At 35.5% G+C, this 24,126-nt stretch overlaps 1 protein-coding gene across 1 annotated transcript in view; it reads left to right on the top strand.

The window, feature by feature from the left end:
• The window catches only part of MAN1A1 (mannosidase alpha class 1A member 1), a 150,027-nt gene that overhangs the window by 117,278 nt on the left and 8,623 nt on the right, over positions 1-24,126 (top strand). Inside the window, exons 7-11 of the mRNA XM_090279800.1 lie at positions 8,034-8,157; positions 10,075-10,168; positions 17,138-17,253; positions 21,673-21,892; positions 22,608-22,780. Of these exons, the coding sequence (XP_090135926.1) occupies positions 8,034-8,157; positions 10,075-10,168; positions 17,138-17,253; positions 21,673-21,892; positions 22,608-22,780 (727 nt within the window). The remainder of the gene's footprint in view (positions 1-8,033; positions 8,158-10,074; positions 10,169-17,137; positions 17,254-21,672; positions 21,893-22,607; positions 22,781-24,126) is intronic.

The raw sequence follows: 24,126 nt of genomic DNA, 5'->3' as shown, positions 1-24,126 counted from the left end.
CAGAAGGCAGGAAAATGAGAAAGAAGCAGCGTTATGGCTTTATTCTCCAGCATCTGTTCTGAGTAATCCTGAATATGTTTGTTCTAACCAAAAGCTATACACACATTTTTATTTGCATGATACTTCTTATGTAAAAATTTGAAACTAAGAAAAGCTAGCATTTTAAATTATAAGGTGGTTTAATTAACTATCTTAAGTTTCTTTTCACTGGTTAGATTTCCATTAGATGTTAAGAGAAATATCTGAATTTACATAATACAGCTTTAAACAACACAATAAGCATTGGCCCTGATTACCTAGACATCATCTATTTTCTTGAACTTTGTTGCTATTAATTTATTGTTTAGGAATTTTAATAGCATTTTTAGCATTTAGCAACATTATCCCACTACAGGTTTCTTAATTTAGCACTTATTTTACTGATCTTACCTTAGAAGTAATTTATTGCCTACTCTGAAATATAATGGTAACTGATTTATTAAGCATTAGAGAATGAATCTTTCCCAATTACTCCCAAGTAGTTTAATGTCTGGAAAAAAGCCTACAGTGAGGATCTGCTAAACTCTGTCATAGAATATCAATGTCCTTCATATACCAGTCAGACAAAGTTCACATTCTTTTATTAAAAGTTAATTAGACCCACTTGATTTCTTCCCTGAAGACTTCTAAGGAATGCCCAAAGGAAAAACAGGCATTGTTCTCAAGAAAACTGTTTTACCTCTACTCAGGTGCCTGAATGAAAATTTAATCGAGTTGCAACTGATACCCCAAAGTGCCAAAATTTCAGAACAGGCTATCTTGGTCATTAAAAAAGACTCAGCAGATTTCATGTAGTGTTTGATGGTTGTATTGCACAGTACCTGGCACATAGTAAGCACTCAATAAATTATGATTGTTTGACTGACTCTTACTTGTTGAGTTTGGCAAGATACCCACAGAGTGCTCATCTTTTAACCTATTAAACAAAACAATTTAACATTATTATTTTATACCTCACAATTTTTGCCAGAAACTTATCTTAGTTATGGCAAAGTGGATAGTGAGCTGTTCTTTCCATTAGTAATTGCTTAATAGTTTCAGCTGCATCTTAAGATCAATGATGCCAGAGTTTTAGTTTCCATGGACCAAGTCAGATTTCCGCAGTTATTGAGAAACTAGCCTTAGTTGCCAATGTTGAAAGACACCAAAAAAAGAGAAACTACCTACTATCATTATTTCATCTTAAATGAAAAATATAAGCCTGATATCACAAAAATAGGAAGGACAAAGATTTAGAACAAAAACAGTCTTTTAAATTGAATAAAAGTTAACTTTCATCAAAATGTATCATCCTGTCTTTATTTTTCTCACTGCATCATATCTTAAGTCTTAGAAATCACAACTTCAGACCACTTCAAGTTTGTGATAGTAGCCAACATGATCAGCCTAGAAAGGATGTTGTTCTTAAAATGGGAATAAGAGAGCCAGATAGTGACACTAATATAAGGTTAAATTATCTAGATATATTACAAGTGGAAACCAATGACACAACCCTTTTATTATTTTTTTTTAATTTTATTAAGTGAAATGTGTATTGAGCACTTCTCTTCCTTGGCACTGCCTTAGACTCTGTTTTACACACAGGTGCACACACAGGTGCATCAAACACAAGTCTGTCCCTAAAGATCTTAGACTCTAGTTGCAGACAGCAATCCTGTACATTCTGGTCCCTGAAAGAGACTGTAGAACAGAACTTGGAGAATTAAAAGCCTGGAGTCTGTACTAATTTAACTTAACTTGATCCATAGATGATTCATAGCCCCAGAGAATGAATGGCAGACAAAGAGATGAATAAACATCCCAATTTTACTTTAGTCTTGAATCTTAAGTAATGTCTTAGAATGAGGATATGTGTTAAACTCCTACAATAATGAACAATTGTGTATAAAACCTGAAACCAAAGGAAGGGGATATCTGGCAAATTAATATTAGTCAGTTACCATTTCTGAAGATGGACTCTACTATGCATCTTGAGGTATATTTTCAGAAGTGTCTGGACAAAAATGCTTCTTTGTAGCTCCCCGTTCCCAAATTTTAGAAGACTTGATGCAGTGATCTAGAGACGATGGATTTGCAATATCCCAAGAATTCTAGAGGCTAATGCAATATAACTGGCCCACACTATAAAGAGAAATAAGTTTCTGCACAGTGGACATTTTTGCCAAATCTATCCTTATTATCAGTTTAGACAGTTAAAACTAGCATCTTCCAGCTGGTATCTGTGTAGACAATTTTTATGAATAGAAGTGTGCTTTTCTAAAAAAAGAGCTAGATATATCACTAAATTGTTTAGAGTGGCAAAAAATAAAAATAAATGAGCCTCTATGTCCATGAATAGGGGTATGTTTAAGTAAATTAGAATTTATTCACTCAGATACTATGCACTCAGTAACAATGATGATATACATTGATTAGCATGGGAAATGTTCATGAAAAATATACTGTATATTTTTTAAAAACATGTAGAATGATTTAGTAAGTTCAATAAAGTAAATGTTTGCATGCCCACATACCTTAAATGCACAGAAATGCTTTCTCATCAGTACTGCTAGCCTTTCCCCAAACCTAGTAATAGGCTATCCCAGTTTGCCTAACAACTAGGCAGAAACTACATTCAGTTATTGCAGTCTGTTGATAGTGGTAGGCAAGGAGATCTCACCTAAAGGCATCTTTGGATCTCACGAGCAGATTACTTGTGAAATTAAAGAGGGCTTCTCACCATCTAAGTCTTTGTAACTCCTAGCCTCTCCTCCAATCCTCATTAGTCAAATACAGCACAGCAGTATTGAGGGTTAGAACAAACTAAAATAATAAGTATTCCATTTCAATTCTGTGTAAAATAACTATACATAATATGAAGCAAGCTCTGGCTAATTTTAAAACATTATTTTGGCACTTTGTTAAAAAATTTAAGTAGGTAAATTCTTTGGAGATTTAATCCACTGTTCAGAAGCAGTAAGCTATAGATTATGGATTAATGTAATCGAATGTCTGCCCTTTCCTAGGCATTTTTTTCCTGTGGGAAAAAAACTTTGGGAAGTAGTCCTCCCCAGTCTAATTTTTTATGGATGACGTACAGTAGAATACTGACTACTTGTAGAATACCAGCGTCTGGAACTATTGGTTCAACTCTTAGGGGGGTCTCTGACTGTAAACCTGAAAGTATGTATGGCACTGTGTGAACCTTTTCAGGAAGGAGGCATTTGTAACAAGTGAAGATGAAATCAGTTAATCTCAGAATCAATGAGCTTTCCATTCATAAACTTTCTAATTAGTATTTTCTAATTTGTGCTAAAATCTAAAAGGAATAATATTGGATTATCTGCTCTTTTGATATAAATATCCCTGTGTGCCTTCTCCATTTGCATATATAAGGCTTTACCATAATATACAGAAGGTGGGGTATTTTTTTGTCTAAAATTTGTTGACTCCACTGTCCCCAAGTAGTAACCTATATTCTGGACTATGACCTTGAAGGGAGTTTATTTTCTGACCAGCTAATCAGAAATTATTCAGGCAAGAATCACCAAGAAAAAATTTTATTGGCCCATTTCCCATTTTGCATAGAATGGCAAGCATCAAGGAAAAGTAAACTTGAAAGTCATGACTAATTAAGACTTTATAGCTGTTTACTGCTTTTTGTATATAATCATCTGACTTTTTAGAATTGTTTCAGTTTTGTAAATTTTTTGTTGCATTTGATTATGCTATTAATTAATGATTCAAATTGTACGTGGGCAGTAACTATAACATATAACTTTATGTACCTCAATTTAAGATTATTTTGAAGATAAATACCATCAATTTAAAACAACCCTCTCTGGCTACTTGATCCATTACAAGCTCTTCTAGAGAAGAGTTAGCAGCTTTCTTTCCCATGGGATTCAGCCCTGAGTAGAATAGCGTCATTACTACTATAATTCCTTTCTCTGGTGCTATTAGCCCTTCCCAGGAGAGAAAAGGAAAAATATATAATGTCTATTGCTTATCAGAGCTATGAGGTCTGTAAATAATTATACCTTCTTGTTTTGAGTTCAGTAGGATGAGGAAGAATTGCCACTGCTAATAAACTACATTAAAATTAAGTCTCTAAAGAAGAAAATAATATTCCACATTTTTGAAAGAATCATAGTGATTTAAATTTTTAAAGATATGATTCTAATTGCAATTGCCAAAATCAGTTATTTTTGCTTTGATGTTTTACTTTCAAAGAACTATTACCTTTATAGACTTGAAAATTTAAATTAAATTGAAAGTTGAAACATACCTGCACCTTAAACAATGCAGAGGTTAGGGATGCCAACCCCCGCCATGCGTTAGAAAGTCTACACGTAACTCTTGACTCCCTAAAGCTGTAATTACTAATAGCCCTCTTTTGACTGGAAGCCTTATGGATAACATAAACAGTTGATTAACACATATTTTGTATGTTTCATGTATTATATACTACGTTCTTACATTAAAGTAAGCTAAAAAAAGAAAACATTATTAAGAAAATCATAAGGGAGAGAAAATACATTTACAGTATAGTGTTTGTTGAAAAATATTTGCATATAAGTGGACCCATGCAGGTCAAACCCCACAGTTCAAGTGTCTACTATATATTAAATGATACTTCAATTTAAAATGGAAAACCTGGAGATTGGAGGAAACAGAAAGAAATGAAATTAAAATGATACAAAAGTTTGAAGTTATGTTCCAGGATTCCTTGAACAAAAACAGGCACTTGGCTGCTCCCCGAATCATGTTAATTGCCTTTTTTTATATACATTTGCATATACTGATTCATGGTTTTGGATTAAAATACAGTCACTGTAACAAAATTGGGATATTTAAACATTCTTTCAGTTCATGCCTGCCTTGTGGAACGAATAGTTCTGAATACAAGGTATTATTTTATCTTTAAAATATTGTTTAAATAGTATGTATTAGCATTAGTGAAATAAGATAAAATATATAAAGAACACCGTATCTGCCTCTAAAATACTGTGGTAGCCAATCTGAGTTAAAGACATTGTAAATCCCCTCCTGCTTCAGGCGAGGTTCATTTTGAGCCAGAAGTCGAGAAAGCCTAAGCGCCTCATGACATGCCCAGGGCACCCTGATGCCCAGACCGGAGAACAGAACTCTCTGGAATTAATTTTCCCTTTATCAGAACTCCACCATTTTGGTGTTAGACACCTGCTGTTCACATATATCATTTTAGATATTAGAGCCTTACAAATACACAGATTCCTCAATAAACTCATAGAATTTAAAGATAAAAAAGATCTTGGAACTCATTCTGTGAGTTCTCACTCATTGCACTTGTGCTGTGCAATAGGCAGCCATTCCCCTGACACACACACGTTTTAGCTGTGATGGCCCATAGTTTGTGCCCCATGCACTCCTGCCAGCCGGCCTCCAAGTCTTTAAACCATTGCCTAAGAAAAGACAAATGACCTGATTTAGTATCTAGATATAATGATGATTTCTTGAAACCCTTCCTTGACCAATGCAACTATTAATCTTATAATTTTACTGATTAATTCTGTAGGTTGAAAAAATGGTAACCAAAGCCACCTTTTCATATAAACATACCATGTATTCTAAACTCAGCATTCTTTCTGTTAGCATGCCATATTCTTTTCCAGTGCTTTTAATGTTCTTGCTCCCTGTATAATTAAAGTGATAGAAAATAATGCTGTTTTCCTTTTGATATGAATGTGTGCAAAGAAGGAGAGAGCGTATTTGTAAAACCCTTTTAAATATTCATTGTGTAAAAACATATTGAAAAACTTTAGTATATTGCTGGTTTTCTCTCTACTTATCACATTAATAGCAGGAAACAAATGCCTAGACACAAAGGTAATTTGAACTTTAGTTTAGTCTACATACAGTGCTTGAGTTTCCCATCTGAGTGTACCGCTGTACTCCTTAATACCCTGAACTGAAAAGAGCCAGTCCCTGAAGATCTGGGAACTGGGCTGGGTTCCTCAGCATGCCCTTCTCTTCCCTCTCCAGGATGAAGTCATCCCTCCCTCCTGTCCTGCCACTGCTGTATATTGTAGCTTTGTGGTTAATAGTTTCTCTAGAACATAGAAATCTATAATGTTGCTTAATATGCTTATTGACATTAGTCAGTGATGGAATAGTTGGACTATAAAAAATAATAGCATGACAACAAATTAATGACCAATTACTATATGCATTTGCTATGTGTCAATAAAATTTGAAAGTAGCTGTTCATCCTATTGAGATGATTGGATATTCTTTTTATCTAAGACAGCCATGAAAATAAAAACTGATTCATATTCTCAGAACTTTAAATAAATATCAGGCATTTCTAAAATAAATGAATATGTGATTTTCAGATCTCCTCTGCTTACCTTTTATTAGATTTACTATAAATCATTGTTTTAGAATGAAATCTAGACTTTTCTCTACAAGGAAATCAGGAGTAAGAGTGAGGCCAGCTTAGATGTCAGGTACCAGTCGCCTCACCGTTTTCCTTTTCTTCAGCCTTCCTCGGCAGCCCTGCAGCCGAAGCAACAGTAGAACTGGGAGGGTTTACCCAGAGCTGAAAGTACCATAGGGAAAAGACAGAGGGGTTAGCCAACCAAGGGGACACCAAGAGCAGTATTTAAATGGGATCCCCTTGGCAAGAGAGGAAAGTGAGAAGTCCACAAGACTCAGAATTGGCCTCAGTGGAACCTGTAGCCTTCTCTCCACTCACGAGTATCAGGAGCTGCCTCCAATTCTGCTGCGTGCTCTCCATGTCCAGAGTCCCACTCTCAACATTTTCCCGCATGACTTCTTATTTATCCTCCAAGAATCAACTCAAGACTCTCCTCCTTGAAGAAGCCTTCTGTGACCCCCACCGCACTGGATTCCATGTCCCAGCTCTAGGTGCTCACACATTTCTCTTGCCATTTACCACATTCAGCTGGAATTATTTATGCTTAGATCTTTCTCTCCCATTACACTATAAGGTCTTTGAGAAAAGAATGATTTATTCTTCATAACCATCCTGTAACCCAGTGTCATGCAAAGTCCCTGGCAAATAGTAGGCATACAATAAATGTACATCTGAACTAAAACCAAATTGTGGGTTTTTAGATTTCTGCAAGGGAATTTACTGGTCAGGAAAATCACTGACTTTATTCTTTATTTGAATTATCACATATGTCTTGACATTTTAAGTGGCTTTCCAGAAATAAACTGTACCCAAGAGTATGACCATGTTTCAGTAGCCTCTTTATGTGTATTTGTGTGTGTGTATGCATGTGTGTATTGAGGACTAACTCTTTTTAAAAAGCATTTCTCCAAGAAGAGCCATAAATGAGGCAATAAGTTTTGAAGCTTCTGCCTTTGACCCCTTTCAAATTTTAATTACATAATTTTGCTGATGTCTTTAAGCATGGATTATATGTATCAGGAAATATACAAAGGATAGGTAAAATATTGTGAAGGGAAACATAAGAAAGGAAGTTCAGTAAATAGAAGGTTTGGAAAGGATATGGTATGAATATATTACTAATGAATCTTTGAAATTTATCCAGTATCCAAGAAAAAAAAATTGTGTATAGTATGAACGTCTATAATCCATGGAATCTCAGGTTGAAATTAACTAAAATGTTGAAACGCTTTATTTGGGTAGGATTTGGGGCATAGTGGGTATGTTTTGTTCTGATTTTGTTTTATATTCTACTTGGAATGGTGCACATCTCTATATGGCACCTGTACCTTCTGAAATATTTATCTGTTCATCAATAGCAAGCACATAGTCACTTCTCTGTGACTTAAGTCAACACTAATTTTCATCTTGGCAATAGAAGTGAAAGCCTGAAATTGCTGGCCAAAGACAACAATGCTGGATGTTTTTAAATAGCCAGAGTGGACTGTTAGCTAAGGAACCGTTATTCAAAAGCTGTCTCTTTCACCTCTACTATTTAGAGCCGAAAAATAATGGAATTAATCTGACCAATAACTCTTCAATCTCTTCTCTTCTTCAGTGGGATTGGAAGGAACTGGCCCTGGGCCTCAGGAGGCAGCAGTATTTTGGCCGAATTTGGAACTCTGCATTTGGAGTTTATGCACCTGAGCCACTTATCAGGAAACCCCATCTTTGCTGAAAAGGTGAGATTCCTTCCCTACTACGCCTTGCATTGCAAAGCATTGCTTGTGAGCAATAATATTCTCTGCCGAGAGATTTGATAATATTGGATGTGGAAAAGAACAACCAAGTTTAATCAGCGCTTTAAAAAGTTTTGTTATGTGCAGCATTTCATGTAACCAAAGCAAGCTCACAGTCTTCCTGTGGCGCCATTCTAGCGCAGTGGAAAAGGGCCTGGCTTACACAGCGGATTCTGTGCACCTCTAGCAAGTCACTTTACCTTTCTGAATATCTTTTCCATATCTAGAAATACATAATGTTGTATGGACCATATGAACCAAGTGTGTGAAAGACTTTTTAAACACAAGGTGTTATAGAAATGCAAAGTAGCTATTGAATCAATTTCTGATTTTCAAGAAACATATAGATATTTGGATAAATTCATACTCACTGCACCACACTGCCCTAAGCTTTCACCCCACTTCTTAACTCCCCCTTACAGTGAAATCCCTTGGAAGAGTTGTCCCTGTTTGTTACCCTCTCTTTTTGTCTCCCACTTTCTTCAATGCTTTTCCATTGGGCTTTACTCCCAGCCACACCTCTCGCAGTGACCGGTGAGCGCCACGTTGCCAGATCCACTCATCAGTCCCACTCCTCGTCTTCCTTGTCCTCTCAGCAGTTGCCGCGCTTGGTCCCCTCCCTCTGCCTGAGATTCTCTGCACTGGGCAGCAGACACCTGACATACCCCTGGTGCTGTCTCCTTCCTCCCTGGTGCTGCTTCTCAGTCTCCTCTCTGGGAGCCTCCTCATTATCCCAACTTCTAAATGTTAGAAAACCCCAGAACTCCACCCTGGGTTTCTGCCTGATATGTTCACTCCCTACATTATGTCATTCATGGGTTTGCATGCTACCTATATGCTGTTGATTCCAAACTGATCATTTCAGCCCCAACCTGTCCCCTGAGCTCCAGACTCCATATCCAGGTACCTGTGCAACATCTCACTAAGAAGTCTAACAGACTTCTATTTTGAGCTCTCGCTTAAAATATCTCCAACTCAACCCCCAGACCTGCTCCTACTGCAGTCTTCACTGTCTTGGTAACTGACACCTCAGTTTACCCAGTGGCTCAAACCAAAATTCTTGAGGTCACCTGTGTCCTCTCTTTCTGGGGAACTTCAGGTCCAAAGGGCTCTATGCTGGTCGCTCTGCTGCCACCCTGGTGCAGGCATCCATCATCTCTCACCGAACTGGGCAGTAGCCTCTTGCCTACCACTCCCTCTCTTGTACCCTAGTCCCACCAATAAAAATCCAAGTCTTCAATGGCTTCCCATCACACTCAGAATAAAATAGACTCGCATGGCCTGCATCTCTCGCCATTTGCTTCCTGTCCTCCAGACCCACTCTCTTCTGGATAGCTTTTATACTTGCTCCCCCCTCTGTCCCAGTGACTCTTCCTCCAATTTTCTGCATGGCTTGCTCTTTCATTTCTTAAAATTTCTGTTCAAACACTCTTCTATCGGCCTCCCCAGACCACCCTGAGTAACAGGACAGCCTCATTGCTTCACATCGCTTTCTGTCCTATTACCATCTTGTGTTTTTTTTTTTCCATTGCATTTGTTACCACATTATAATACTTACATTGCAAATATTACATTTCTTTTTTTTATCATCTCTCCTCCCACTGGAATGGACTTTGCTTATCTACTAAAATATGCCCAGTTCCTCTTATACGGCATCTGACATATGGTAGATCAGTGTGACTGTGTTCACTTATTGCCTCTTGTTTTTGTAAGCTAGTGGCAACTATCTTTGTTCTAATTCTGCATCATTTAGAACAACTTTTTTTTTCTAACATGGACAATTATAATCAAGAAAGAGAAAAGAAGGACACCAAATTGCTTTTGAGGTTTTTAATAGCAACATTTTATTTTCTGTTGTAGGTAATGAATATCCGAACAGTACTGAACAACCTGGAAAAACCACAAGGCCTTTATCCTAACTATCTGAATCCCAGTAGTGGACAGTGGGGTCAATGTAAGTAACATGATTAGCATTGTTTTAGCTCTTTATGGTACCCAGCACTGTTCTCCTCACCAAGAAAAAAAGCATAATAAAGCACAATCTATTGGGAGAATAGTTAGAAAAGGGGAAAGAACGCATGGTTCCTTTAATAGAAAGGTGTCTGCCATCAGACAGACTGTAAGTGTTACCAGGAAACTAGAGTGTTTATTTTTCATGCATAACTGTGAGCATGATGACATATAAGCACATTTAAAACTATTAATCAGAAAGGGAGGATCTAGTCAGGACAGTGTGGGGATATTAGCTGGTCGTGTGGATAGGAGGGAAAATTGTTCCCTTGTTTTAATGACTATCATCAGGGTTTCAGACAGAGTAGATATATCATTCTACTTCATAACATTTTTTTTCTGCTTGACTAAAGGATGAGAGAGGAGCCTGAATCTTTAAGGGTGGAGAAATTGAAAGAGCAAACAGGGTATTTTCTCTACTTAATTTTAAGCCCAGCAGATAAAGGTTTCTTGCCAGGAGAATTACTTTCAGGGCAGGAGAAAGTATTATGCCAGAAGCCCTCACTTGAGATCCTTACAGAGTCTTACCAGGGGTATAATGATTCAAAGGAGTTGAAAGAAATGTTCTCAAGCTGATTTGGAAAAACAGTGATAGATTAAGCAGCAACTGAGAGCAAGTGAAGAATGCTAAGTAAGAGGCCTCGCTGTGCCAAGTGTGGTATAATGGCTTCAAATTTTATCCTAATCTGAGTGTTTTCATTATATTTAAATACCATATATTCTTAGATGTACTGTTATTTTAGAAGTACATAATAATTTAGTAGAAAAATGCTAAAATCTATATCTGTGTGTTAGTGATGGCAAGGGACAACCTAGCTATTGATATATTAAACCATAATCAAAGTTGCCACTTCACAGAAGTGTGATATACAGGTCACTTGACATCCCTGAGACCTTTCAAGGGGCCCGCCAGGTCAACGCGGTTTTTATAGTAATACTAAGACTTTCTGCCACTGTGTTGACATGTACACTTACGTTGCAAAAGTGTTGGTGGGTAAAACTATTAAAGCCTCAGTGAAACCATGACAGAGGCTCCAAGTAGCACTAATCATCACATTCTAAATCTTTTTTTTTTTTGAAACAAAATGTTTTATTATCAAAATAAAAACTTTGTATAAAAGCATTACAGATCAAAAGCTCTATTTACATTTATTGATCCAAGGTCCAGTTATGCATCTAACACTGAATGGGAACAACAGGCTGCACATGCAAAGTAAAATGGACAGACACTTAGATTCCACCTCTGCCATTAATCATTTTATAATTAATGCAAAGAATGGGGCAGGGGTGGGGGGGGGGGAGATGGCACATGAAATCTGCCTAGAAACTAAAGTGGCAGAGGTGTCAAGTTCACAAACTGGAAAGTCACCCATCTCCCAAAAGGCACTTCTCATTTTTCTAAAAGTACTTAAAACCTGAACATGAACTTCTGCCTAGCTTATTTCTTCAAGAAAGCAAAAACTATGTACACGGACAACTGGGTGGGGACTGACTGTGGGAGAGGGGGAAGGTGCGTGGGGCAGGAGAGAGCCATGGGGGAAAAAAAGAAAGCAAAATCTGCAAATTGTAGGCTAACATTAGTATCGATTTTCCATGCAAAATGATCAAGAACTTATTTTAAATACCTCACATTTATGAATGGAAATTAACTTGGCAAACTACCATGATACTGAAATTTTATACCATGAATTCAGACCAGCCTTTTTCTGAAGCCTCTCCATCCTGGCTCCCTAGGATGTCTTTTCTACAATGACTGCCCATAATTCAGTGGGGTGTGATGGTGGGAGTCCGATGCACTGCCCAACCTCATGGTGGAAAAAATCTCCAACTAAATCTCAGCGGTGACAACTTGTACAATAAACACAATACAAGGAATATTCTCACGAGAGGTGTCCAAAGTAACATACCCCACTTTCCAACAATCACCTCATCCCTCCACATGGTTTTAAGACCTTTGTACCTTGATTCTGTTAAAAATGTCAACTAGTGTGACAATCATACCCACTGTTCTTGTATAGACAAGTTAGACGGCTGGTCTCAATAGCTGTATTTAGTTAACACCACTACTGTGTTTCCAAGTGCTTGGTTTTATAGGTGGATTCCAGGGCTATTTCAACACCGATTAAATCAAACATGCTTTCATATGACTGTCATTCAAAAAGAATTCAGAAACTAGATGGAGAGACCCACTGTAAAAAGAGGGGCGAGGCGCAGGGGAAAGCAAAAAGAAACAGCAAGAAAAAGGCCTGGTTTCCAATCTCAAGTTGGGCACAGGCTGTCTGGATGAATATTTCTTCTTTAAATCCTTAGTTGTTGGACTTCCATATAGTTAAATTTTCTTGAAGTTCTCATTGTTTTTTGTTTTGAGGTTAGTTGTGATCCTTTTTATGGCTGTGCAAGGAGGTGAAATATGTCTACCTACGCTTCCATTTTGGCTGGAAGTCTCACATTCTAAATCTTCACGGCAGGTTCAAAAAAAGAAAGGAAAGAAAAGACAGTTTCGCTTATGAATGTTCTTAATGAAGCAAAAATAAATTACTGATTCTAGCAAATCTCAGCCATTGAATACACATCTTTGTAATGTCCCATGTGGTTAAATCGAAAGTACGCTAAAACACTTCTGCATAGTAAAAAGTAGGGGTTGCCTCATCAAAAGGCACTTGTGCGACTGTCTGATCTGTGAGCTGAACTGGTCACTATTGCCTCACGGTCACGAGATTCACTGAAAGAACAACTGAAAACAAATGGTTTTTCCGAGTTGGATAATCAGTAGATGTGTTCTTTAAAATGAGCCTGTTGCTTCAAGGAAAACTGACAGTATCTGTGTCAATGATAAAATTTGAACTTCTAAATGAAAATTTGAATTTTGGGAAATTTGTATATGCCACCATGAATGAGCCCATTGCCTTTAACCAACACTAAAGACTGTTCTGATGAGATTGGTGGTGCTATTAACAAATTTGGGGTTTTTTTATATCATATAATAAAATGCGTCAACATTTGGAAGATCTGCATAATTCAGGGAGCAGTATTTTCCGAATGACCAATGCTTGCTTTTACAAAATCACGTATGAGAAAAAGATCCATTCAAAGTGCAAGATAGACCAATGGCTTTTAATGCAACAGCACAAAAATGTATTGATATGGTTTCTAGTTCTGCATTGCAGTTAACTTTTTAAAAACTTTAACCCTTAAAAATACACTTGTCAGAGTTTTGTTTTAGTATTAAAGAAAAATATCCATGATAATCTGAAAAGATTGTTAAAACACTCTTCCCTCTTCCAATTGTATAAATGTGAGACTGAATTTTCTTCATCTATTTCAGCTAGGACAGGATATATAATATAGATTGAATGTACAGCAGATATGAAAATCCAGCTGTTTTCTACTATAGGAAATATTAAAGAGATTTACAAAAATATAAAACAGAGTCACTCTTCCCACCAATTATTTTTCTTTTGTGAAATGTAACAGTTTTATGAAAAAAAATCTATATAAGGGGTATATTGTTGTTTTGAAGAAATTGATAAAAATACATTAAATTCTGTTTTAATTTCCAGTATGGTAAACATTGATAATATTACAAAAGCAAGTTTTGGGGGGGGTACTTAATTCATTTTTAAAAGCATACAAAGGGTTGCTAAGACTATAAAAAGTTTGAGGGCCACTAGAGTATTCGAGATAAAACAGAACTTGAGTAGCTTTCTAAGGACAAGATGACTAGATATGAATTTCTGAAAGGACATGGGTTTTAGAGTTCTTTCTCATGAAAGATTCAAAACTTTTAAAAAAGTCTCTAGGATTTATGGTTTTCTTCCTGTGATTTAGGACTTAGGAGTCACTATGAAAAGGGACAAAAGAGTCGATTGTACTAGGGCATCCTGGCTTCACCTTCTGAGTCATAAATATACTATGTATTTGGCCATGTTTCCTGGTACAAAGAGCCCTTTATATTTGCATTGCTTATGGGACATTTAGTTTCCTGATGGAAAACCAAACAGTGTTGATGAGTCCCAGGTCTCTCCTCTCCCAGCCCCATCCTGCATTCTAGCCACAAGGAAGATACACTTATATTTTTATTCTTTAATCAAAGCCCACTTGACCATGTGCAGATCTGGGCTTCTTCTGTTTCGTCAGCCCTCTTACCATTCTTCTGACTCGACCAAGGCCCAACTCAATTGCCATTTCTTCTGGGAGGCCTTCTTCTTTAAGACCCGATTTGGAATTTGTTGGCACCCACTCCTCCTCTGCTCACTCCCTGGTTCCTCCCCTGGTCCAATATTTTGGTTATGTTCCTGTCAAGGTCTTTTTCCTAACAATTTACATATATAACCATCAACCTAGGGATCCAAAACTTTTGAGGGCAGTGACTTTGTCTTAGTTGTTTTTGTTAACCCAACAACACACGGTATTTTGCATCTAGTAGGTATTTCCTTACTTGAAATTTGTGAACACTCATGCACTTTGTATCCAATCTGTCTTTCTGCCTCTGCTTTCAACAGTGGTTCTATTTATTCTTTTTTGCCCCTGCTCCTCAGTTGTGGCTAAGAGGCAGCATCTAGTCCTGGTCACTGGTAATATAAAAAGATAATGTGGCTGTTGAGTCCAGATACGAGGCTCCATATTAATAAACAGAATAATTATCATATAGGTCACCAGCATCACTGAGGGATTGCTTTGAGGAGAGAAGTTTAGATTTAGATGAAGTCTACAAAATTAAAAAATGAAGATATTGAGTATGAAATTCTTTTCGTCTTGATTCTTTTGCTATTTGTTTTGTTTTTTCTCCTTTTAAGTATCAGAAATCCTTTATGGGACCTATTTCTATTGGGAAGGAAATTATAAATTACCCCCTTTAGAAAAGAACGTAATATTTGAGTGACTATAGTACACATTACCTTTAGAGCATTTTGGAATGAAAATAGCACATATGTTCTTTCTAGAAATAAGTGGTCCTTTCCTGCTGCCAAAATCAGTCATGTTCTGTTCTACATCCACTAAGATATTTATTTACACAGGATTCTACTCTAAGAGCCATCCAGACCCGGGAGAATCTTAGTGAGTGATATGCTGAAATCTTGAAAGGACTTTCTCTTGTTTCTCCTCTATGTTCCTTTATTTCGATTCCTTCCAAATATGAAAATTTTATAGGTAGGAAATTAAAAAAAGAAAAAAAATGAACTACTACTTACCAAAATTAATTAAAATACATGTATCAATACGTAATGCTTTCCCCCTTTTTAAAAATCACCAAATGCCCAAACTTGCTTCTTTCATTTATTATAGATTCATAACCTAAAGAGGAAGAGAATGAAGTGCTTCTGGCTGTTACTTTTCAACTCTCATTGCTTTAACTCTGAGGAATTTGTCTGGACCATGGCCATCATTTCCTATTACTTCATTCAGTCCTTGTTATTTTGACAGGAACAGGACAGTGATTTGCTTTACCATGTATACCTTGCATTTGTCTCCCGCAATCATGTTTATAACAACAGGGCTTATTATTGATGAGATAGATCTTAGTCTATTTAATTTTTAAATGTCAGAGGTTTCTGTGGTGATTTATGTAGGAAACTATAAAGGTCACTTCAAACAATTGCTATTTTAAGCACAAGCTCTACAATTGTAAAAACACTTAATTTTACATGAAAATTAAAACTGCAATGTAATTCTGAACTTTAATGATAAAATCACATATTTAACCATTTAAAAATATAGCCCTTCTAGCTTGAATAGGTGTAGTCCTAAGATTGACTTAGAAGAATTTTGCATTGTTCAGTTTTTACCGAGTAACCACTCAATGCAGTTTTCCAAAATAAGTGCATCTTTATTAATGCTCAAGTTCTCCATGAATTCTAGAAATGATATTTTAAATAGATTACATCTGTTTTCATAGGTAAACATGCTTGAAAAATAAAAGTATTCACTCAAGCAGATCCAAATGTGAGATCTGTGTGGGTCAAATCAGATGGCAATTACCAAGGTTTTAATCTCATTTAGAGTCTGTAGTCAGTTTTCTCACTTTTCAAAATTTTTTTCTTTTTTTTTTATCCTTACCCGAGGACATTTTTTCAATTGGTTCCAGAGTGAGAGGAAAGGATAGAGAGAAGTATTGTTTGTTTGCACGACCCTGGAGCAGGGATCAAACCCACAACTTAGGCACATGCCCTTGCCAGAAATCGAACCCACAACCTCTGGGTTATGGGACAAGGCTCCAACCAACTGAGCCATGCCAGCCAAGGCAGTTTTCTCACTTTCAATGAGGATACCTACCTTACAAGTTGTAAGGTTGTTGGTAATGTATGTAGTGGACCTGGCATAATAAATGGCAGCAGAAAAAGATTGTTGAAATGATATATGAGGAAGAAAAACTTCTGCCCTATTCTTCTTTCTTACTGCTCCACCCAAGAATTTTAACCCTTCAGATTGAGAATACTAAAAAACCCCTCTAATAATTATAGTCATAATAACAAACCACAAGAAGCTGAAGAGCTTCTTCTTTTATATTGCAAGCCACTCTTTAAAAAGATTTGCTAATGCTCATAACTTTGGCATGGTTTATGTTACTGAGAGCTAAAGCAATTAAAAATTTATTTGAATATATACTGTGAAATGTTTTATTTTGGTATGTTTACTAGAGAACCTGATTTGGGGAATTAGGGGGCATTATATGTTTTTTATCTTCATGCTTACAAAGCTACCCTGGCAATTATTTAGAGTATATCACATTAGTTAACAGCACATCTGCTCATTTTAGAATGTCTTTCTGAAAACAGGAGATTTGTTGGAATTTAAATGTAACATTGAGTCTCAGTTGACATGGGGTTTTGCATCCTGGCTTGCTAACGTGATTTTGCTGCATTATTTGAATTAAAGGCTGAATCACTCTAAAATGCATTTCCCTTTCTTGCAGATCATGTATCAGTTGGAGGACTCGGAGACAGCTTTTATGAATATTTGCTAAAGGCATGGTTAATGTCTGACAAGACAGATCTAGAAGCTAAGAAGATGTATTTTGATGCTGTTCAGGTAAACCCAATAGTTAAATCACCTTTGCCTCTCAACTCTAACTTGTAACTTACATATTAATCAAGCTTTAATGAAAAAAAAAGTGGAATACTACCTGAATGGGTTACAAATTATTTTTAGTTAGGTAAAGTATCTACTAATATAACTATAATAATACTTGATGTATTTAGTTCTGAGAGGGCAGTTAAGTTTTTTACATGATTCAAACCTCAAAGATTTACATATCTAAAAAAAAAAAAAAAGGCTCACATATCTGAAAAAGAAAAGGGATTCTTCTTCAGTGGAATTGAGTTCTCTTCTTAGAATCAATTAAAATTATGGAAAAGGAAAACTCCTGAATTTATGTTCTGAAAATTGACTAAGTTAAATTTCCCAAGATTATAGATAATCGTAATGCCTACCTCCATTTGAAGTAAACTTATCTCCAGAGCTATATGGACAGTACTCTCAAATAAAAATCTGAACTAACCAAACTAATATTTAAGAAAAAATTATTAATCGTTTTCAAAGGTCCTTTAAAGTAGAGGACTGACAGCTAGTGAGCTCGGAGGGTGAGGGGAGGAGGGACTGAACAAAAAGGAAAAAGGATTCATGGAGATGGACAACATTGTGGTGATCGCTAAGGGCGGAATTCAAGGGGAGTAAGTGGTAATGAAAAAAAATACAATAAAGATTAAATCAAAAATTAAAATAAAATAAAGGATGAATGAGAGGGAACAAATGCTTGTTGAATTGCATACTGTGTGCTAGGTAGTGTTAGGTAGGTACTCTAAAGTATTAGTTTGTTTCTTCCCAGTAGTTTAGATATTATTCACTTTATATTGCAGATTGTATTACAGTTGTATTATAGCTAAGACAACTGAACTCCAGAGAGGTTGAATGTGAAACCAAAATTCAAACTAACGTTGGTGTCAACCCCTGCTCTATTCCTCACCACTATGGGTTTATTTGTGAATAAAATTTCCATACTACATGTAAATATTTTTTATGGACAGTAAGTTAGCAAGATAAGTTAGGAACTATTTAGCAAAGTCTATAGGAGGTAGCCAGTGTAAGAATAAATTAAGCCTCAATCAAAAATGAAAATAAAATTTGAAAGTAAATAAAATAAAAAAAGAAAATTATTTATATAAAATACTTGAACTTGTACCCAATTTTTCACAACAAATTTTGTAACAAAATCAGTTACACCTATGATTGATAAAGGTAGTTTATATATTATATATTTTTTTTACTTCTGTTTTCTTTATTTTTCACTTTCATTAAAAAAATAAAATCATTTAATTGAAAGCAAAATTTATCATCTTAACTGTTTTTAAGTGTACAGTTCAGAAGTTAACTATATTCACATTGCTGCAAAAAGGTCTCTACTATATTTTCATTTTGCAACGCAGAAACTGTTGAACAACTACCTGTTTCCCCTTCCCTCCAGTCCCTGCAGCCACTCTCTGCTTTGTTTTTTGTTTGTTTGTTTGTTTGTTTTAATATTAATTATTATCAAGGTGTCACAAATAATATAAAATTATGGCTAAATCATCAGAAAATTGACCTTTTTATTAACTGTTTAATTTTTTTTATAATTCAGAAGAATAATTTATAGAAAGAAATAAATGGGAATTTGGTATTTCAGTAATGTAGCCATTGTTTTAAAATTGATCTTGCTAGAAGAGGTCTGGCTGATTTTGACAGAGGCTGATTTATTTATTTAAATATAAATGCAACTCTCTTTGTTCTGGGTGACCAGGTTAAATATAACATTGGCTTCCTTTCAATGTCAACAGGGAGCTTCACTAATAGAGCAGATATAACTCTGCTATTTCACATATAGGAACCAAAACACCTTAGTTAGAACATAGGCCTTAATTTAACACAGCCTTTATTAAGGAACACAATGAACATCAAAAGTTTACTAAGATTTGGTCCACATGGCCTTTTCCAAGTTTATGTTTCTTCACTTCTATGAGGTTTAGGTTTTAACCTAGGGAGTTCTTCTCCGTACAGTATAGTTTCCATTACATCATTTTTTAATTACTACACTGCAAGACATTTTAATTATTCTGCTCTTGACCCTCTAAGGCCTGATGTTCCAGGAACACCAACTTTAAAACATTCTTTGAAGTATTGTTTTCCCTCAGTTTCTAGAACTATGAGAGGTGTGCCCACATAGCTTTAAACATACTGTATTTAGGCAAACCATTGACAGGAAAATCCATTAAGAACAATTGAAGTCAAAGTGTTTCCTGTTTCTCATAATAGTAAAAACATTTTCAATCGGCTGTGTTTTCAACTTAGAAAGCAAAGCTTAAACACTTAAACTTCTGATTTTGAGAAGTAACTGTGTTACATAGCAAAGTTTTTTGTCTAGTTATATTTACAGGGATCATTATTATCAAGGAGAGGATCCTTTACATTGTTCTGGACAGTTGAGTTACTAGAGATACATAGTTCATCAGTTTTAGCTTGAAGTGGATTTTTGAAAGTATTTATCCCAGAGTGATATGTTTTCTTTGGCTGTTTTAATAATAAAATATCTTGAGCTTTTAGTTGGCTCTCATGGCCTTCTCTGGAGACCACACTAAGAATCCACAGTGATGGACACACACCCTGCCAGAGGTCCATTGGAGTGAATGGTACCCAGGCAACTGATGTACATGTTAGATGATTGGGATTCTACAGGCTTCATCGAATTAATTTTTTTTCAAATATACAAGAATAAAATCACAAAATATATAATAACCTTTTTTCCTAATCAGTTCTCTGTAAATTCGACACAATATTTTTTTAGAGCCATTAAAGACTTTTTCTTTCTCTATATTTATTTACATTTTTCATAAATGTTGCTTTGAAAGTCTTGGAACTTTGTTTTTTATGTTACTTTGAGAAGTAGCTACTTCGTCAGAATTATGCCAAAAATAATATAGTACTTTATATAGGATCCAACCAGGCTACTAATGTTTCTCTAATCCCTGTTCAAAAGCTATTACTCTTGCTCTGTAGAAAGAATAATTTATTGGGTGATGAACAGGTATCTGCTTGAAGGTCTTCATTGCAATTTCTGCTATGAGAAGTATAAATAGCTAAGATGTTCAGTTGCATTAAATAAAATGGAATATTAATGTAATAAGTAGATCATCAATAAAATTAGCTTAACTATAGTTAATGAGCACAGTAATGTGTTTATTTATTTCTTACCATCTTGGTTTCATTTGTTTACTTCTAATAAAGATAAAGAAAGTTTGTCTGCTTATGTATTCATTTTAATCTATTCTTCTCTATCACAAGTTTTATCATAAGTGTCTACTATTCCCAAATGTCCTAAAAACCCCTCTTTTTTGATAATAGTGTAATAGGTATAGACAATACATATAAAAATTAGTAATTCCAAACATACTTCATTTTTGCTTTTTAAAATAATAAGGCCTATTTTATTTTATCTATCTACTTTAAAAGAATATCAGTCCTGGGGCAGAAATAAAAGGTATTTTATAAATAATTTTTGTAAACATTATTATTTCTCTCAAATTTACAGATCTATATTGTTTTTAAAAAATATGCTGCTGGGGGAGGGAGGGTTCTGGGCAGAGGGGAGCAAAGGGGAAAAAATTGGAACTATTGTAACAATATAATCAATAAAATATACTTTAAAAAATATGTATCCATTGTATAAGAATGTCCTTTGTAATAGGATTATTAGTGGAGGACGTGATTCTAGTGTTACCATAATGGTGACATGAATGATGTGATAAATGACCTTTATCAAGTGCTAGTCACATCCTGACCACTTCATTAACAAAATGTTGCAGAGTTTTCTCAGCAGATACTACTATTCCCATTTTATGAATAAGAATACTGAGATTTAGGGATAGAGTAAACAAATTACTCACAAAATTCACAGATAGAAAAAAGTTTATCAAAGTTGGAATTTGAAGCCAAGCATTCTGACTCAAAGAACATGCCCTTTTCCTGCTCTGTTTTGTTAAGCCTTCAAAGGAAAAGGGTAACACCACCAGCCTGGATTCCATGCTGTTCTTCATTCATGTAGGGCCTGTGCTTTGTGTTGTTTTCCCATTTATGAAAATGGAAATGCTCTAAACCAACTATTACTACAGCAATGGCCTGTCTTTGAGAAGGGGACAGCTTTTTAGGTGTATGGACTAGAAGTCTTTCATGATGGAACCAAGCAAAACTAACTAGACTGACCCAACAATGTTAACTCTTAACTCACCAAACTAGTAAAGGCATAGAGTAGAGGAAGAATACAGAGAGCAATAGCATAAAATTTCAGGTTGAATTGGATTTGTAACATGAAATTAAAATTGTGAGTGATATGTTATCTTTTCTTTTTTTTATGTTGGGGTGTTTTTAGTGTAAACTTGAAAAAAAAAGATTACAAATGCTGAAAACAAATGTTATTTTCAGGCAATCGAGACTCACTTGATCCGCAAGTCTAGTAGGGGACTCACGTACATTGCAGAGTGGAAAGGGGGCCTCCTGGAACACAAGATGGGCCACCTGACCTGCTTTGCTGGAGGCATGTTTGCACTTGGGGCAGATGATGCTCCTGTAGGCCTGACCCAGCACTACCTGCAACTGGGGGCTGAGATTGCCCGTACCTGTCATGAATCTTATAATCGCACGTGTGAGTACATGTTCTTCATTTAGTCTACTGCTGCATCCTTCCATTTCATTCAGTAAGGAAGTTTGTCGTTGCTGCCCTCAAAAGAATATCCACTGTACCAAATCATGATTAATATCTTAAAGGAATTTATACTTTCCTTTTAAAAGACACGGCTTTTCTACACAAAAATAGTTACTCTTAGTTTGCCAAGAAACAGAAATCCAGGCCATAACACATTAAGCCAGTCTAATTTATTTACCTTACTTTAGCTAAGTAACATTGGATAAGAGTTTCTGTCCCACTGCAGACAAAACTTAGTATATTTGTGTATAAACTATTATTAATCTTCTCGGTGTCTCCATGAAATAGATTTTTAGTCTGGCTCCTCCTTTAAAAATAGGGTTTGAAGCACAAAGATTAAAAAACCTTTCATGAAGCAATGACTTAACATTCACAACCACTGATTTTCTAGCTAGCTTATAAGGTATTTGATGATGCTCACTAAATGGTGAAATAAAATAAAGAATCATTACCATTTTCCCAAATGGGCTCTTTTAGATGACTAAATCTTAAAAGTATATTGAATATTATTTACTATCTGATGTTTATAACTATTCCTTAAAATGATTTGGCATCATTCTTGAATGTTGTAAAGTACTTTTTAGTTTCAATTAGCTTGTAGGCATTAGGCATTGCCCAGGACAATAACCTTTGTCAACTATTGCTTATTCTTTAGATGTGAAACTGGGACCAGAAGCCTTCAGATTCGATGGCGGTGTTGAAGCCATTGCTACAAGGCAAAATGAAAAATACTACATCCTACGGCCAGAGGTTGTTGAAACTTACATGTATATGTGGCGACTGACTCACGATCCAAAGTACAGGAAATGGGCCTGGGAAGCTGTAGAGGTGACATTTTAAGTTGCTTATGTTTCTTTTAGATAAATGTCTCAGAAAAAAATGTTCAGTCTATCAACTTTTCTATAACTTTTAAAGCTTTGCCCAGACTTTTTTTTCATTCAAGACTGAGTGTCTTCAGTTAAGTCATCCTATATCTCTGACTTCAGCTTTGCTTAATATAATACTTTGATATTGAAGGAGATATCTAGAATGGCATGTTATAAAATGAAGTGGCCACTTAATTCCTCAAAGGGTTGTAGGCAACTTGGGGAGAGTCACCCCTGGCTATTGTCTGTTTTAAAAAATCACTGTGTGTTTTTTCTTTTAGGCTTTTGGCTTTGAAATGATATACAGTGTATGTTTTTACTTAAACTAGCTACTTAGTTTTTTTAAAAGAACCCATAGAAGAACTACTTTGTGCGAGAATATTCCTCCACTAGTCTAAGTTTTCTCTGAGTTTCTCTAAGTCTGCTGCTTTCGTTCTTTGTCACCTCTTGGATCTGTTCCTGCCAAAAATGGGGTGTCATCTTTCTAAACTAATCTAGTGTGTGCCAGATGGCAGAGGAGGCACCCTCCGGGATAGGCACCAAACAATGTCTAATTTTAAGAGCTATGATTCTGAAAGGAGTGGGAGGGAATTCAGGGGATAAAAACAAGCAAACACTTTAATTATACTCTCTTGTATTTTAGCACTCTTTGTTAGAAAAGTTAGCTGTCTTTAAAAACAGTCCATCAGGAGTAATGTGTCTCGGGAAAGCTAAGATGAATATTGCCTTTGTGTAAAATTTAGTATTTTAGGAAGCCATTGATGAATCTAGCTTATTGCCCTATTCATTTAGTGTGTCTTATCACTAGTCGTCAGTCATTGTAAGCAATAGAGATTCTTAGGCCTCTTTTTTTTATTTTTTGCAAAGTTTTCTAATTATGTTTAGTCAATGGTAATTTCAACTTATTTAAATATTTTTCTCTGAGAAAAATATTTAAATTACAATTCATCAAAGTTCTGGTGATAGGGAATTATTTTGGTTTTCAATAGGCCAGCAAAAGAATAAAGGCTAGTATTCATCTTGCAAATATCAGTTTAAATTAAAAATAGCAGGAATAATGTATTTCATCCTATCTAAAACACCATAATCGATAAGAAACACCATTATTTTATGTACCACTTAGAAAGTGCAACACTACCAACTAAATTATGACGTGACAATTTTAGAGATGTTAAAATGTGAAAAATGTGTGGCAGAATTGATCAAAAATGGGAAGTAAGTAAATCTCTGTTGCCATATGGGCAGGAAGCTTTGGATTTGCTTGGTTCTTCAGGGGAGTTTGTTTGTGAAGCAATAAGGTTGATTTGA

This window comes from Furipterus horrens, unplaced genomic scaffold (assembly GCF_987537825.1).
Source record: "Furipterus horrens unplaced genomic scaffold, mFurHor1.1.pri manual_scaffold_6, whole genome shotgun sequence".
In the NCBI taxonomy this organism is placed as follows: Eukaryota; Metazoa; Chordata; class Mammalia; order Chiroptera; family Furipteridae; genus Furipterus; species Furipterus horrens.
Note: the sequence above shows the minus strand (reverse complement) of the source record. Positions and strands in the feature narration are given on the sequence as shown.